This window comes from Anopheles arabiensis, chromosome 2 (assembly GCF_016920715.1).
Source record: "Anopheles arabiensis isolate DONGOLA chromosome 2, AaraD3, whole genome shotgun sequence".
Classification (NCBI taxonomy): domain Eukaryota; kingdom Metazoa; phylum Arthropoda; class Insecta; order Diptera; family Culicidae; genus Anopheles; species Anopheles arabiensis.
In genome coordinates, this window is record NC_053517.1 from 74,394,469 (window position 1) to 74,411,378 (window position 16,910).

Consider the following 16,910-nt stretch of genomic DNA (forward strand, 5'->3'; position numbering starts at 1 on the left):
TTTCCCCTGAGTGGCAGTTTCACACCCACACAGCAAGAAACAAAACCTATTGTGAAGAAGGTGTCGAGACGTGCGTGAAAGTAGAGTGTTGTGATTGGTGGAACGGTTGGCGTGTGGATGGCGACTTACCTTGGCAACTATAGCCATTTTTGTTCAGCTCGAATCCCTCCGAGCAGTCGCACTCGTACATGCCATCGTGCAGCTCGTAGCACAATTGCTCACAAGGACTCCCGTGGCCACAACGTCCTGAAAACATAATAAAATGCACGGGATGATTACGTATGAGCGATGAGAAATAAATCGGTAACGAAGGGAAAACAGGTGGCAAAGGGAGGGCGGACACGAGATGCGTGCAGCCATCAAACCGCAGTGTGCATGCTGGGAAGGACGAAATCAATATTCGAAATGGCATACAACTGTGAACGGAACGCGCGAAACAAGGAGATAAACGGTGAAACGAAAATGCAAACAGTATGCAAATGAAAATAAAAGTTTCTCTTTTAGCAGGACCACATTTTGATGCCATTTTTATGATAAGAATAAACTAGGATAAACGACGTAACGGAAAATATGTGATGAGGATGACACTGCAAGCGGCCAAATGCATACAAACTTAAATATATTGCTAAGGATGTCTCAAATGCTTGCCATGATCTTCGCTCGTAGAAGCAATTCAAGCAGAATTCAAGTGAATACTTTTGTTTGAAGTTTCAAGTTTCTCTTCATCTGTATGTCCAGTGGTTCCACTAGATTCAAACTTACCAAACTTCCGCTCAAAGTGTGCTACATCACGTGTTGTTGAATTCAATGCAAAATGAAAATCAAAAATTTGCTCAAAATTTGAAAATCAACGAAAGTCCGACAAAACGTATCATTATTGCATACATTTAGGCGTTTTCTTTTGAGACACCATTCCGACATTTCAAATACGATCGGAATTCGCAGTCTACGTAAGCATCGCAATTTGAAGTTTAGCTAATGATCCAAGAACTGGATTTTGCTCTTTGTTCTGTGCATGTCATTCATGTTCGATGTCGTGTTTGATTGGTGCCAGAGCTGCGCCTAATACTGTTTATAGAGAAACAATTCGTATGGGGTTCCTGATTCTGAAGGTTTGCTTTATAACAACGGCCCGCGGGTCAAAAGCCGGCCCGCCGCAACATTAAATCTGGCCCGCGAAAAGATTTGCCTGTTTCTGAAAATCTTACCTTCGTATACAAATTCATATACAAATTACTGAACAGCTTTGAATATGACATTTCATACCATTGAACTCTTCCAAATTGGATTATAGTAACATGGATTGGCTAACATTGTAACACTAGTATTGCTTCTACATGACAACGTTCATCTCCATTTGAACATAGGAACCAAAGTTAAAAAAAAACTCTAAATGCTGTTTTTACGAGTGCGACGATTACACACTGTTGCGTTTGAAGAGTACAAAGATTATCAAGGAGGTTTTCTAAAACAAGGAATCAGTTATCAATTGGTCTGACATGGCATTACTTGTTCGTAAAGCATCATAATAGCTACTGAATGTACGATTGTCTCAATAATTTTTCAGTCGTTAAGGTTTTTGTATCATCTCCAGAAATAAACATCTGCGTCACCTATTTGCCCTTATATTGTCGGAGGTAATGTCCCAGAATCCTCTTTTATTGTAGGACGCGTACGTGAACCGATTTTGTGAAGAATTTTACCGGCAAAATCAGGCCCGGTGCACCGTACACATTCCGAGCAGAATCAGCTGCTGCAAGCTGTCAAGCACCTCAAAATGCTGCATCTAATTGATCAGCACCTGCGCAAAATGAAAACGCTGACAATGTTTCCGAGTATGCGGCAGTTATCCGACTTAATGCAGATAGGACCAGACCTGCTACAATGCGCCTTACTCGTTGCCGTAATATTTTCCCTGGTGGACGCGGAGCACTGTTATGCTATCGATGTGCTGGACAACATATTAGTATACGTGAACCGTTTGAACAACGAATAACAAATTACAAAGTTACGATGCATGCGGCCCGTAGTTTGGAGAACCCTGCGCTAGAAGCTCGCGCCCTCGATCGCGCCCTGCAGGACGTTATGGGAAATAGCCGAACGTTCGGTGATAAGGTAGTGCTGGTATGTGGCGACTTTCGACAGATACTGTCAATCGTTCCGCGTGGTACCGACGTCCAGGTGCTGCAGCAGTGCATCCGGCGGAGCATGCTGGGGGGCAAGTTTAGGATATTGCGTTTGCGGAAAAACATGCGTGGGCCGATAGTCCAGACTGTTCAAGATGTTCAAGAGCGGAAAAAGTTCGCAAAATTTCTGCTCCGCATCAGCGTGAGTCATACGACGTACGGCATACGACATTCCCGGGATTCGATAAGGCGTATGCCAATATACCACGGGACTTGATGTTACCTGGAACATATGTTCCGAAAGATAAAGTAAATTTATCGCAAACAGTGTTAATTTTGATAAAAAATATTTATTCCGACCGGTACACCATCCACAATTCATTTTGTAGTATATTAAATAAAAGAAAATTATTAAATTATTAGTCACAAATAAAAATAAACAACAAAAAATGCATTCTCCTGACCTGCGGCTTTCGATCAATTAATAAGATTAACCTTTTAAGTCAAAAGTTTACCGATCACACTATTTTAAAAATGGCTTTTTAACACACTATTTTAAAATTCCGTGGTACATTCATTAACTTGTACGACTTAACAAAAAGCCTGCCATAGCCTCCATTCTAGAATGAACCGTCCTTCGATAGCAATAACTGACTGTCTAGCTGAGTGGTGCTGAATAAGTCTCGAAAGCCAGTTGGAATACATGTCCGCCTAGGATGTTACGCCAAATAGAAGCAGAACAATTTAAAAATTTGAATTATAATGCCTATTAACTGGCGAATAAGTTTACTATGATGTCTCTGAAAAAGTATGTTTTTTTCGGTCTAACGATTATACATATTTGTATATGTTTGGTACAAATCCATGAGCACCCTTAAACGAATATATATCCACTGTGTATAAGTATTTATGCTATATTCAAAGAGTCAAAAAATACTTTTCTTACGATCACAATTGTACGTATTCCCTGTTTCTGCAATATATAACACATCTAACTATAATTTGCTTGTTAATGACACAGCCATATGCATGAGAACGAAAGGGAAAAAATCAATTCGGGAAATATGTCATTTTCTCGTTTTATCACCGCAATTTACTCGCTCATCACGGTTACAATTTTGCAACTTTTCCGCTTTTCTGCACAAGCTTGCAAACGCGTCGTAGCTGTGGTTTCAAGAAATCAAAAAAGAAATTGAAACACAAAAAACACCCATACATCTATCTACTAGCCAATATTCAGAACGTAGCACCATCCAGCCAACACTCGGGTAGTTCCTTTTTTTGCGAACAGGAAAAGGCCGGAAACATCGTGGAAAGGCACTTGTCACCAGCATCCTCTTGGGCAGTTCCGCTGCCACTTGGCACCGCACCGAAGGTGCAAAGACAATGAAAAGCAGCCGGGAAACGCCATTAGTTTCATATTACTTCCTCGGTGTCAGTGGTTGAGTTATAAAATTTAATCAAAAACTTGTTGATATGCAATTAGCTGTCTTCGTTCGTGTGCACGAATGACAGCAAAAGCATATTTCGGAAAAGTCGAACGACTTTCCCCACCGCACTGAGGGAAGCTTTCTAGTCGTTACAGTTTCCGTTGCATTGTGCCGGGCGAGCACATAATGCCGAGAAGACTCGTCGTCGGCAATTATGATGCAAGCTCGACAGTGTCGGCGACTGATAGTCGACGAGTAAACTTAAGGAGCTAGCGGACCGTATGCACGACGTTTGGGTAAGTTCTATCTTTCTATGGTAGAGTGTTAAGCCTTTTTGTTTGTCATATCCAGTTCTACCCTGTTTCGTTGAAGTTACTCAGAGTAGCTGATGGAATGACAATAAAGACGACTATTTTTAAATATCAGTGAATTGACTAAAAAACAAACAAAAAATCAACTGTGTTCATTACTCCGTTTTAAGTCAAAACTCAAAAAGTCACGTCGAACAAACCATCTCAATTCGTCTACAAACACCTTAGTATTCCTCGCCGAAGAAAAGCAACATTTGTCATGCTGCCAATGCGAACAGTTGCTGGATAGCCAAAGGACAACGAAAAGATTAATGCTTCTTCGTAAAACGTCGAATATTGGAAGCGTTGACAAATCGACGACCTTAATTTCGGTAGATTGTATGTGCAGGGGGATGTATGTGTGCGGGTGTGCTTAGGGTGAAGAAAACACAGTTGTAGAGAAAAATGCTTAGAGCGTTTTTGTGTGCTCTATTCCGGTAGAATACAAATTGATATTTTGACACAAACGGTGCATTGATGTGTTTGTCATTATTTGACGATTATTTGACGCAAAGGTATTTATAATCAATCACGCTGTTTTCGCCTCATTCGTTAATGGCTTCTCTTTTTTATCGACCGTGCGGGAATCAAATGACCAAATGAGTTTAATTTATTATGTTTTGCAATCCGAAATAATGGTTTTAATGTTACTTTCCTACTATTGCAACATGTTCTGATAATACGACACTAAAATTAATTCTGCAAGAAAAGTTTACTTCTTCTTCTTCTTCTTCTTTGGCACAACAACCGTTGTCGGTCAAGGTCTGCCTGTACCCACTAGTGAAGTGAGCTTGGCTTTCAGTGACTTATTGGTACCATAAGCAGGAGAGTCAGTCCCTCCCCCATACGTAGGGGGCACGGTCTATTCAGGACTTGAACCCATGACCCATGACGGGCATGTTGTTAAGTCGTACGAGTTGACGACTGTACCACCAGACCGGCCCCCGGCTTATTAGACACCTCTGTATATATCGGAGATTTAAAAAATCCTTGAGCACTCTTTCAGAATCAGTATAAAGACAGAGAGACAAAAAGTCCAATAAAGACAACACAAAAAGCCCTACCGAACCGTAAATTCCCTGTCCCATTGGTGAGTTTTGACATGCGTGTGTAGCTGACTTTCTCAAAACGGGTCCTTTTTTCTGCAAACATTTTGTTCCCCCATTTGCCAATGTTTAAGATATTAGGCAAACATTCTCTTCGCCCTTTAACCGAACCACCGCGTTTGATTCGTAAACGCTACGAAACTGTTACCTTCGCAAATCGCGAACACAGCTCAAATCCGCCACGGCCCTGCTGCAAAACATAACTCATCCATAATTCATGACACTCCCTTTCATTTTACCTCGGTGGGCTTTTCCCTTATCGCGAGCCACATGTTTGACGAACGGAATCGAGAAAAAGCTAAGCTACGTTATGCTTGTTTTACCCACTGGGTGATTACTATTTCCTGTCCCACTGTGACGCTCTGCAGGACTCTCACGGTCGATGTTTGCCTTTTTTCTTACACATCCTATCCCTCCCCCCCAGTACGGTTGGTTCTGTTCGATGTCTTTCAACTCCCCTAGCCGGCTGTGCGGTTGTAGTGGGCTTGTGTCGATAGTGATGGAGAGGTTTCCCGGTACAGCGACGACTGTGAGTTAAAGAAAACGGATCCCGTGCACGAGCGAAGTCAAGAAGTCATTTTAAAAAAGGTTCAGTAGGGTTTTCGTGGAACTGCAAAGCGTAGAAGGAAGGTAAAGCATCACGAGATCAAATTGGACTAGTAGAGCGAAGCGTGGGAAAGGGATACTGTGCTACATCAACGCACGGTACAAAATGGCAAGATACCATTTTGTGCCCGTTCGCATAGAAATCTCCGGCTCTCTCGTATTGCGCCCGAAACAACTCGTCTCCTTTATGAAGCGAATGAAATCATACAGACGGGCACATAAATCATCATTCGCAGTGTGTTAGACGACGACTTTTTGTCCACATTTCGCATGAGATGTATGTAAGTGTGTGTGTGTGTGTGTGTGTGTGTGTGTGTGTGTGTGTGTGTGTGTGTGTGTGCGTTTCGCTCGGCACGTTTGACTTACGAATGCGGCACCACTCGTAGCTCCGCACACAAAACCCCCGAGACATGCAAGGATTCCATGCCCGTAAAGACAAGGTGATGCGAAACCGTTACGTGCTGGTGTGCTTAGCGTGTGCCTGCCGTACGACACGACCAAGTCGAAAAGTGAAGAATCCTATTAGTGCTGGATTGTAGTTTTATACAGCTGTAAGGAGTGTTTTCAACCTAGCATCACTAGCGAAAATAAGCTTTTCATCGTGCGAACCGGGCGCTATTCAATGAAGGCAAGCAAGCAAGTGACAGTAGCGGCACGGCAGTTTAAACCATACATTCAGAAGGGATGAAAAACAATCTGAAACTCAACCTACATTCACTCACCAACAGGGTGAAGGACTTGTGGCAAAAAGGAATTCCTAATTGTCCCACGATGACACTAGGTGGGCTTTATGCTGTGCGTTTCCACACCGATGAACAAAAACAACAACGAAGCACGGTGCCAAAGAAAATGAGCTTTCGTTTTCTCGTTTGGTCGGATCATCATCCGAGTGCTATCTGTGTCACTAGCGAATTATCCTTCTATTTATCATGATTTTATCTGCAGTCAACCCTGCCCAACAGTCGCGGAGCAGTGAGTGAGGAAAAAAATAAGAAAGGCACGCTGAAAACGCCCTCCGTTTTTGGAAAAATATAACGAGAAAATGTTCATACAAAGCTCATCGTGTTTACAATTTCCATCAAGGACACTGAGCACACACATACACGTATAAACGCCACGAGAATAAATCGAACTCACTGAATAGAGAATAGGACAGATAGGAACGCACATTCGGAGAAAGTTTTGAACCAATGTTTGGGACCGTTGGGCTGCTGCTGGTGCTGCTTCTGCTGGAGGGTTAGAAAAATATACCCGAGGTATCCCGTGCACCCTAACATGTTTCCTACCAAACGAGCAATCCGCTCGGCACCGTGTCGCTTGCGGAGCCGGATGATCATTATGAATAAATAAATGTTAAGCACCGAAAATTGCATTAAATATTAAGCCTACGCAACGTTTGCGGGCGTTCTGAAAGGCGGGAAACAACGCACACGCAGGACGCCACAAAACGATACGAGATCGAGGCTTCCGGTCCCAACGCCTCCAGTCGGTTGCGTAGCGCAACGGCGGACCACCCGTCATGCGTGCGCCCGCGAAAGACGTATGAAAGTTTGAAGGCTAGAGGCGGGAAACATGGAAAGCCTGCTGCAAGTACTGGCACCTTTGGTTTTTTTTGTTGTTGCTGCTGTTCGGTTGGTTTATCGTTCGGCTGGCCCAATTTCTCAAGCACCCACGGTCGGTACGCGCGACCATATTGATGCTGATGATGATGAGGCTGACGACGAATTAGACGATACAGCACGACTCGCACACAGGCATCCACTGTTGGGCCGGAAAAAGGTACACGAAAATCATAAACCAGATTATCATTTGATCGTTTCGGCGAGAAGATAAACCTCCTAATTGAACAATACTGCCCCTGGGCGTAGTAGGAAGTGTATGCAAATGGCAATACTATGCATGAAATACAAAAAAATAAATCGATTCTATAGCGAGTGCCTTTCGAGCAAACTAATGAAGTTTTTTTTAGTTTTTGTTAAATGAAATGAAGTGAAAAGATGTTTTAAAAATGAATCCGCAATAGAAACTCAATGTTTACCTCAAACTATCGTTGGGTTAGTTGGCCACAAGCACCAAACAGCCTTAAAACAGTCCTACAAGTAGTGCACAATCAATGTTATCTTCTTCACGAACAAATAAATATGAAATAAATAATCAATATCAAAGATTCAATATGAAAAGATTCGTCTATATGGAAGATTAAACTATTTTACTTGGGGCGAATTTGAACTTTTATTAGGAAAATGAAAACAGTTGCAAGATTTGATAAAAAGTAAATATGTAAATATGCTAATACTGACTGATTAAGCAATACGGTCTATATGACATTTCTTTCTAAACGAAAAAAAAAATCTGATGTTATAAACTGTGCTCAATCATTTTAAATCCCTCAAATAACTGATTTTCACTAAAACAAAACCGCAATAAACGATTTCAAAAATCGATTGAACGAAATCGAACCTTGTTGAGCTATGCAAAAGCCGGCAAGTGTAACAAAGCTATAACATTTCAATGGAAATCAAGATCTTAAACATCACATTAATTTACAGCTACATGGAAAGTTGTAAACTTCCGTAAACTATAGAATTATTCAGTGAAATAGCATCTACAATACCGACCTAACGAAGGATCAAACAAATTACGTACCAGTAAATAAAACACATCGGAAGAATTTGCCCAGCGTACGATTGCACGAAGCGCGTTTGTTATTCATAGGATGCTACGGAAATGTTTTCTAATTTGCCTTCAAATCCATTGTAAAGCAACAACATTCGGGGTCTTCCTGCATGGTTGGTTCAAGGTTGATGATCCACCGTGCTCTCGTAAGACCCGGTGAAAAGTACGCTGGGTTGGGGTTTGCTTCGCGTTTACCGCTTTTTCCCACACTTGCGCATACTCTGCCAGGAGGCACAATTGACATTTGAACCGTAGAGCAGCCATCCAGCCAGTTTGTAGGGCAAAAGTAGCCGGCAAGTTTGATAGCCCATTCGGTGGAAGAGTTTAGTGTGGAATTCAGTACTTGGAAGAGAAAAAAATACTAGCGTGAAAACAAAGGAAAGTGCAGAGGAGTATTATAGACACGGTGAACGAGAATACCGGGATAGTGAGTGATGCGCAACATGTACACCAGCGCAAGCACACGAGGGATTACCATAGATCAAAGGGTTCACGAAGCTCATGAATAAGAAGAATATGCAAAGGGCTTCACTCTACACAAGCCACACACACACATACACTCTCTCTAAAGCCCATGGTGGTGCCACACCTTTCGCTAGTATTGTTTGTTCGTGGGCTTTCTTTTTATCTTTCCTTTAGCGACCCCTTGTTGCCATCGAACATGCGTAACGAATGTTGTGCAATGAAATTTCTTTCAAAGGGATCCTTCTTTTGATAAGTTTGACATCTTCCTGCTGCCAGGTCGTAATTTAAAAAGTGCCATAATTGAGTGGACTCCTATATCGTTACGATGCTGAACGATACCATTCGACGACAAAGCCACAGCGAATATGCACAATGTTTCATACTAACACTTCTTTCTCTCCTCATTCCCAAAGCTGTGGAGCATTACGGTAAGCATTGGTCGCAGCTGTTTTGAACGACAAACAGAAGACGAAAACATTCTGTCACAAACAGGTTAGACTTCATACATCAAACCGAGTGTTTGATAGGCCTTTCGCTCCGTCTCCATCCTTGCCTGTTTGAACAGTAAACGTGAACGAAGCTGCTACTACTCGTTCCGCTTAGCGTTTTGCAGCTTGTTAGAAGCACACACTTCTAGGGCGTCGAAACTGTGCGAACTGTCGTGCGGTTCCGTTTCCTAACACCATTATGCACTATAATGTACGTTGCAGTCGTTTCGCGCGGAGGTTTTTGTTTGCCGGTTTCATGTGCCGGTTAGCGAGCAAAATTTTCAAAAAGCTTCTCGCAAACCACTCGCCATGCGCTGGCGTACGAGCGCACATTTGTGCTTTGTCATGCGTCTGCAAACAGGACGCGAAAAGTTTAATCCTTTGGCAAGTTGTGAAAAGCCCGTAACAGTCAAAACAGGCTGAAATGTGTTTATCTCTATGGGGATGTGTGTCGCGAGTTGTGTTTGTGTGTGTGTTTTTTTTTTGGTTTGTTTTGTTATTGTGTTGCAGCTCAGCTTGACGTACTTCCATCTTGAGGCCACTTTATCAAACTCAAAGCCTGTTAGAGATTGAAGCAAGCAGTACTAACAACAACAAAATAGACACCGAGATGGAAGCATCGACTATAACATCAGTGACAGATGGCAAGCAGTGCAGAATGTGAAAAGGCACACATACACACACACACACCTCCGTGCGGGCCGTAGCAGCATTTTTCCCAATACAATATTTAGACGCAGAGCTTTTGTGTATGCACGATGCATGAGTGAAAAGCTTACTAAACATACAAACACACATACATAGCTGACAAAATGTCGGCAACCAGCTCTCCCAGGGTAAAGCAGATACGGGCACTTTACCTTACCTGCACGTGCCTCCCAACACACTGCCAACAGCGCTCGATTGCCAACCATTTCCTGCGCTAACTTGGTTTGGATTATTTATTTTGTCCCTGCTCGTTGGCATAAGCTTGCAGTTGGACAAATTCCTCGAATTGTGCGACTGGCTCGAACGCTTCGTGTGTGCTTTGCCCAGGATGTTTCGGTGGAGTTACGGCCACTGCCGGAGGATCTCCGCTGCTGGATGGAACTTAGTTTTGGGGAAAAGTATCTCCGAGTGCGACAGCTGTTCGCATCGTTACATCGTCGTACGCGGCTTTTCGCGCTGAAGACAGCAACGAACCTGCCTGCTGGAACAGCAGCAAACGGCATTAACAATGGCATGGTGGGGAGTTTTTTTTTGCTATCACAATTCCCGGTCTGTTTGCTCATCGAAACTTTCAACGTTCGTGGAAATTCACCAGTGGAGAGTCCTCTCAGTTTCCCGCCAAAGAGTTTGCCACGATGCAATCAAAGACATCTGTGTTGCAATCAGAGCTATACCATTTAACGTGCTATTGTTCTTGGGCCGTAAGCAGAAAAAAAACCAACAGTTAATGTGGAATGGAAGACACCGGGGACGTGACTTTGAGCTTCATAAGCTTGCAGAAAGGAAGTCGAATCGGTTTGGTTCAATGGGTACCATTTGTATAAATATTAAACATTTCAATGAATTCTTACTATTTTGAGTAACAAAAATAAACTTAAGTTATTAACGATTGCGGTACGTGTCCATGAGCTTGTGCGAGCAAACTGTGGCTATTTATTTGTGCTCATTGATTTTTATGATGACAAATAAACACATCTATCCACTAGCGGCTATGGATACATTTTGATACCTTTGCTGCAAATCGCTAGCGCAAAGTTGAACGAATAAACTCGATGCTGGAATGGTTCTATGATTTCAAATGCACCAGGGAGCACAGCGTTCGTTAATCAAGCACGTGCCTCGGGGGAAGAGAAATTTCGCCCAAGTACAGCGTACCGGAGCGGTCACCATCTGGTCAGCCAGCAACTTTTCTGCCAGCTTGTCGACGCTTCGCCCTCCACCGTCCCGGCCAGCAGCAGCATCAGCCCTTTCGGCTCTATGCTGTAACTATGTCTTAACTTTTATAGCGCGTACGTGTATCGGCAGAAAGGGCCGTCCATTTTGTTCAAACGGGCACGGGTTGCTGAAATCAAACCGGTTGTTCGGATGACTTATTATTTCTGTCCCATGATAACCGAAATACGTTTCGGACGATATACGTGCATCTTGCCAAGGCATCATCGGCCTTTATTCTTACCCTGCGGCGCACACATACTTACACACACCCAAACACACACACACACACACATTCACTCACACTCTCGAGAGCAAAGGGAGCAACATATCATAAAACTCGATGTCCCATCGAAACGATACAGCGCTTCGCATGGCAACACGGGAAGCCACACAGCAGTCGTAAACTGGGCAATGAGCAACGAATCTACCATAGCAAGGATGACCCAACCCATAGCCCTAACGGTATGCGCGCTTCAGATGCTGCCCAATTCGTAGAGGATGCCGACGGTCTTTGGGCGCACACCGAGATGCCGAGCAACCTGTCATGTGCGGTGACCGATTGGAGAGTCATCTTTGGTTTCCAGAAGCGTTCGTTTCGTACTGTCGTCGTCTCACACCTTCGCAGTTTATCCAACGACAGCAGCAAAACACACACACACAACAAGAAAAGATCAACCTTCATCAACCGAAAAATCGGGAAATCAGACATCATACGGACCAAATCGGTCGCACACCGTTTCCGGACCATCCGACGCTTGCCATCCAGGCTTGAGCAGATGACGGAGGCGATTCGGAGTGACAGGTCCGATGTTGGTCAGCTTGCCTTCTTTTCCTGGATTAGGATGTTTTTATCCCGTTTGATGCCTCCAACGAATGTGTAGCAATGATGGGTGAGGTTTCTTTAGCTGAATAGGCACACACAGAAATATCAGATTCGTCTTTTCAGTCGAGTGAAAGTCCTGATCTCTTTCCTTCCCTTGCACCATCGTTGACGGCTGTCGTGCAGGCAAAAACGAAACGTTAAGCAAGGCAAAGCACGTTGCCGTGCATGAAAAATGTATGATTCGTGGTCACCTGACACGAATAATGGTGCCGTGTAGGGCAGCGCTTGTGCGTTGAGCTAAAAACCACAGCATTTTTTCTCTTTCCATATTGAGCGGGTCAATACGCTATCTGGACGAGGGGACTGCAAGGGTTTGCAAGCAAATAAAAAGCAGAATATTATGGCATGCTGTTAACTCAATCTGGCAAATAACATTAAGTTGCATCACATGTAAAGTGCATCCGGCAATGTGGCAGACACTGAAAAGGGAACGCAAATGCTCTAATATGATTGAGTAATCTAATTGTCCGCTCATTGCACTATAAACACAGTGAAATGTGAAGCGTTTTCAGGAACTGGAGTCGAGTGTACCATTCGCACAGACTGTTTGCGAGCGACCTGCAGGGCATCACTTTAATCTTAGGGATATGAATCGTTTCCCAAGCCTTGTTTCATTGCCCTACACGTGCAACACGTGCAAATGCTTCGTTTATTCCCTCGAGCGTCTTGTGCTGATGTTAAATCAAGACGGTGAGTAAGCTTGTCTCGGTGTGCTGTAAATAGGAGTAGACGGTTGGATGCCATTTTGTTTCATCCGTATCTAGTTCATTTCCCTTCAAACAGACCGTTTCCTTTCATCTACAAATATAAACGCAAAAAAGCCTGTATACTCTGCTAGAAGCACAGCAAAGAGCATCGGACATCAGAGTGCTTCTGTATTGGAATAAATCATGACCTGTAATTTTATAACCCATTTGATGGTTTCCAGAACAGAAGAGGAGAGGCACATCAGATAAACAGTGCCGACCGTTTTCTATTTACTAATGCAACGTAGTGGAAACATCGGTAGAATGTCCAGAAAGTTTGTGGATGCAATTCAAAGGCTTTAAATTCTTGCCAAGCCGTTTGGAAGGTTCGGTCGATTACAATTGATTATAGACAAACATCAAGGAATGGAAAAGCAACTTGTTGGCACATTTAAGTTTTCTAAACAGAGTGGCCAAAGATTGGTTAATATTATGTAAACATAAAGACAACACATACCTATTTTAAGCAACGTAATCGTTTTTAAGTATTCTGTATTCCACTACATTGTACGTTTTTATAGACCATACACGGAGAGGATCGAACCGGACGGATAATACTTCCTTACATTTTTCATTTGCCAATACAATAGCGAAATAACCTGCAAAAACTAACCCACGGCACTTAAATAATTAAAAGCGCTTACAAAGTAAATTAAATACCGCAATTGTTTTGCTTTGGCGCTTCGAATATTGACCGCCCTTCCTACTGCATTTAGACACGATTATTAAAAGGCTGTTGAAAACATCCCATCTACAAACCTGCGAAAAAGAAGAAAAAATGTAAGATTACGTGTGAGTATCGATGTCAATTGTTTACGAATGCAGGAACGATATAATGCTAATATGAAAAACGTTGTAATAATAATTTAAAAAAAAAGAATGTAGATTATTTGTTTTATTTATTTCCTTTGACTTCAGTATAAAATGGTCAATTTATTTAAGATATTATAAAGCATTCTTTTTAAAGACAGTTCCGAGACAATTTGCTTGCAAACTCTTTCCATATTGCATCCACACCGTTGTACGCTTGGCCGAAACGCGAGCAAGTGAACTATGTCCTACGCTGGCAGCATTAGAGCTATCCATTTCCCAGCATTTCCTTCAAAATCAACTGCAGACGCGTTGATTGCAGAGCAAGATAAATAAAATCAACCACGCTCTGCAGGCGAGTCAGACAAATTGGGTCCCCGTTTTTGGAGAAAAGCAATCAGTATAAGCGCGTTTTTCTTTTTGATATAAAAAGTGAGAAAAAATATCGACCGCGTGCCGATAAACATGCAAACGAAGGATGCGATCGGTTGTGTGGATCAGGGTGAGATGATCGAACCGAACGAGTGCCAGTTTCCGATTGATGCCACACGCTAGAGTGAACCCCAGCATCAAACGATGAAGCCATATATTGGCGTTTGAGGCAATACTACCACACCCTGTTGAAAATGCACATTTTTTTACATTTTTTTGCGTCACAGTAAAATGTTTCTTAGAATTAGATAGTACACATACACAATTGTACGCTTTTGTTGATCGTTTCAATTTGCTTTGGATAGTTTTACTGAAAACAGTTGGTCATATTTTGCAATTTTACGATATGGCTGTTTTCTTTTCTGATAGTGTCGATCAATTACTCAATTGATTACAATTTAGTTGAACAGTATCTCTAAATACAGCTTTGTCCGGTTCATGCCTTGCATGCAAAACAATATCCATTGTTGTACGCGTACGAGAAAGAACATTCCATCCAGCAGTGCAATAATGTGCCCGGGTTAATTGTTTTTCGTATTTTCAATTTCCATGCGCGTATCGCGCGCAACAATGATGAAAAAGCAGCAACACCAACCAGTTGGTATCATTAACTTCGCGCACGTACATACCTTCACACTCGCTGCCGATGTGGGGAAACCACCCAGAAACCACAACGTGAAGTAGGCTGCACAACGTGCAAAAAGCGGAAGGATATGGGTACAATTAAACAATTTAAAATATTTCTTTGAAACCACGACGATGGTGCCGTTGCTCAGCGCCACCGTTACGCAAAGGACTGCGCAAAACCGGGGTACAAAGCCCAAACTGAAGGCATGGCTTTGCTCCCTGCCCGCACCCCTCACCGGACCAGCGCGTCATGCGCCCTTCGAGATATGGCTTCTGATATCTTAGTTTTTGCTCGGCAAGTGGCATAAAACACACAAACCAACCATTCTTTGTTCTACCGCTCGGGCGGGTGGGTTGTTCATGCACCGTTTAGCCAGCCAGCGAACGTGCCCGAAACGAGTGAACGCACGAACGTTCCCGGCGTGGGTGAATGTGTGGCTGGAAGCTAACTTCCGTCCGTTGGTCTTACACCAGCCTGCGGAACGCGGTACCCAGCGAAAGATCTTCTCGTACGGAGTCCTTTTGCACACACACACACGCGCGCATCTTGCCTGCACGAGTGCGAAGGATCGAGCTACCCAAGTACATGGTGAAGTTGTGCAGCATAGCGACCCCGGGCATGCACGCGGGGCACCGGGTTGAATCGGAAGAAAATTGAGTTTTCAGAATATCATTATTATGTTTACGTATTCTGTGCACCTTAATACCGAGCGTATACTGAGCGCGAACCAGTGCGCCGCTGCAAGAGGCGAGAAGTGCCAACCCGACTGTGTGGATGTAAGGATGTATCCCTGTGGTGATGTGTGCTCGTATGGTCAGGAATGTGTAAGTGCTGCACGTACGCAGCACGCTGCACTATGTGCCATGAAATCAAAGCGGATAAAATGGATCGGGTCAAAAATAAATGGTTCTATAAATGGATACATTTGTGCTTTACTTTGTTGAAATGGGAATAGTTTGCTAAGTAGTAAGCAAAACCCCGTTTAATTCCAACTATTTAAGCTTTCAAACCATACACAGACACGTAATCATACTTATACGTTTGTTATTTCAGATATTCTGCTCTTTTTATTTACATATACTTTCTTCCAATGTGATAATTTTTCCCTTCTTTATGTAGCACCAATTAATGCAACCATAAAACGATACAGTTTTGATTGCTATAAACAAAATTTATGTATCTTATATGCTTCTCCAGCACTGTGAGCATGCCGCTGATCCCACGCTTAAAGTTTGTGCAGATGAGGTTAGATGCCGTAGCAAGGCACCAAATCCCTTAGACGTCCTTCGACGCTCCGAACCTGTGACCCAAAATGGAGCGCGAGGGAAAGCGAAAGAAACGCGCGTGTACTCCAAGGGCCGGCATTGGGTGTGCATGTGTGTATGTGTGTATCGTACCGTCCTGGGTGGGAAAGCTGCACGTATAAGAAATGAAACCAACCATAACCATGGCGAACGCCTGGAGCGTCGCAGTTCCCGTATACGACACGACACGGCAGGGATGGGCATCTACCGTGGAGCGATCACCTGCAGCAAAGGGCGCCCAAACGAGAAAGCGCACGAACGTTCGCCCACTTCAAGGTAGCGTCGAAAAGACGGTTATACCGACGGGCTAATGCTTTGCCACTGAGACCGAGGCGAAATTGCATCGCATGCAACGGAGTAATAAAAAATCAACATTATCGTCCAGGATTATAAAAATAATTCCCCGCAACGACCGTTCGGTGCAATCGATCCGCCACTCTGTGCACCACTGCCAGGGCCGGAATGGTCCTTCGAAATAGGAATAGCACAGAAAGGCAGGCTGCAGCATATCTTCTCTCCAAGAAATGGGGCCAGGTATGTTGAGTATTTTAAGTCTCCACCCGTTCCGACAGTCGTCGTCGTCGTCGTCGTCTCGAATGGTCCAAGATACAACTCACAACAGAAGGACCTTCTTTCGTGAGTACTTCACATTGCGACTCCCTGCAACCGAAAGGGCACGAGTTGATGCTCTAGCGAAACATCAACCTATCCGTTAAGCTCCCAGCATAGCCCAGGCAAGACAGCCGCCAAGGGCAATTCGCTGTACCAGTGAGCGGCAGCGTGACACATTGCTTTTCCTTCAGGATATTGCTTTTATTTTTCTCTGTTATATGTTTTCTTTAAAATCTAATTTCTCTTTACGGCTCACTTGGGAGCGCGACTGATCGTCTCTGTGTCTAGGTAGGTATGTGTGAGTCGCCTTTTTTTATATATTTTT

The 16,910-nt window shown here is 43.4% G+C and overlaps 1 protein-coding gene across 1 annotated transcript in view; it reads right to left on the reverse strand.

Moving 5' to 3' along the window:
- The window catches only part of LOC120904833, a 140,853-nt gene that overhangs the window by 79,789 nt on the left and 44,154 nt on the right, over nucleotides 1-16,910 (reverse strand). The window contains 1 exon segment of the mRNA XM_040315283.1: nucleotides 130-246. Coding sequence (XP_040171217.1) covers nucleotides 130-246 — 117 coding nt within the window.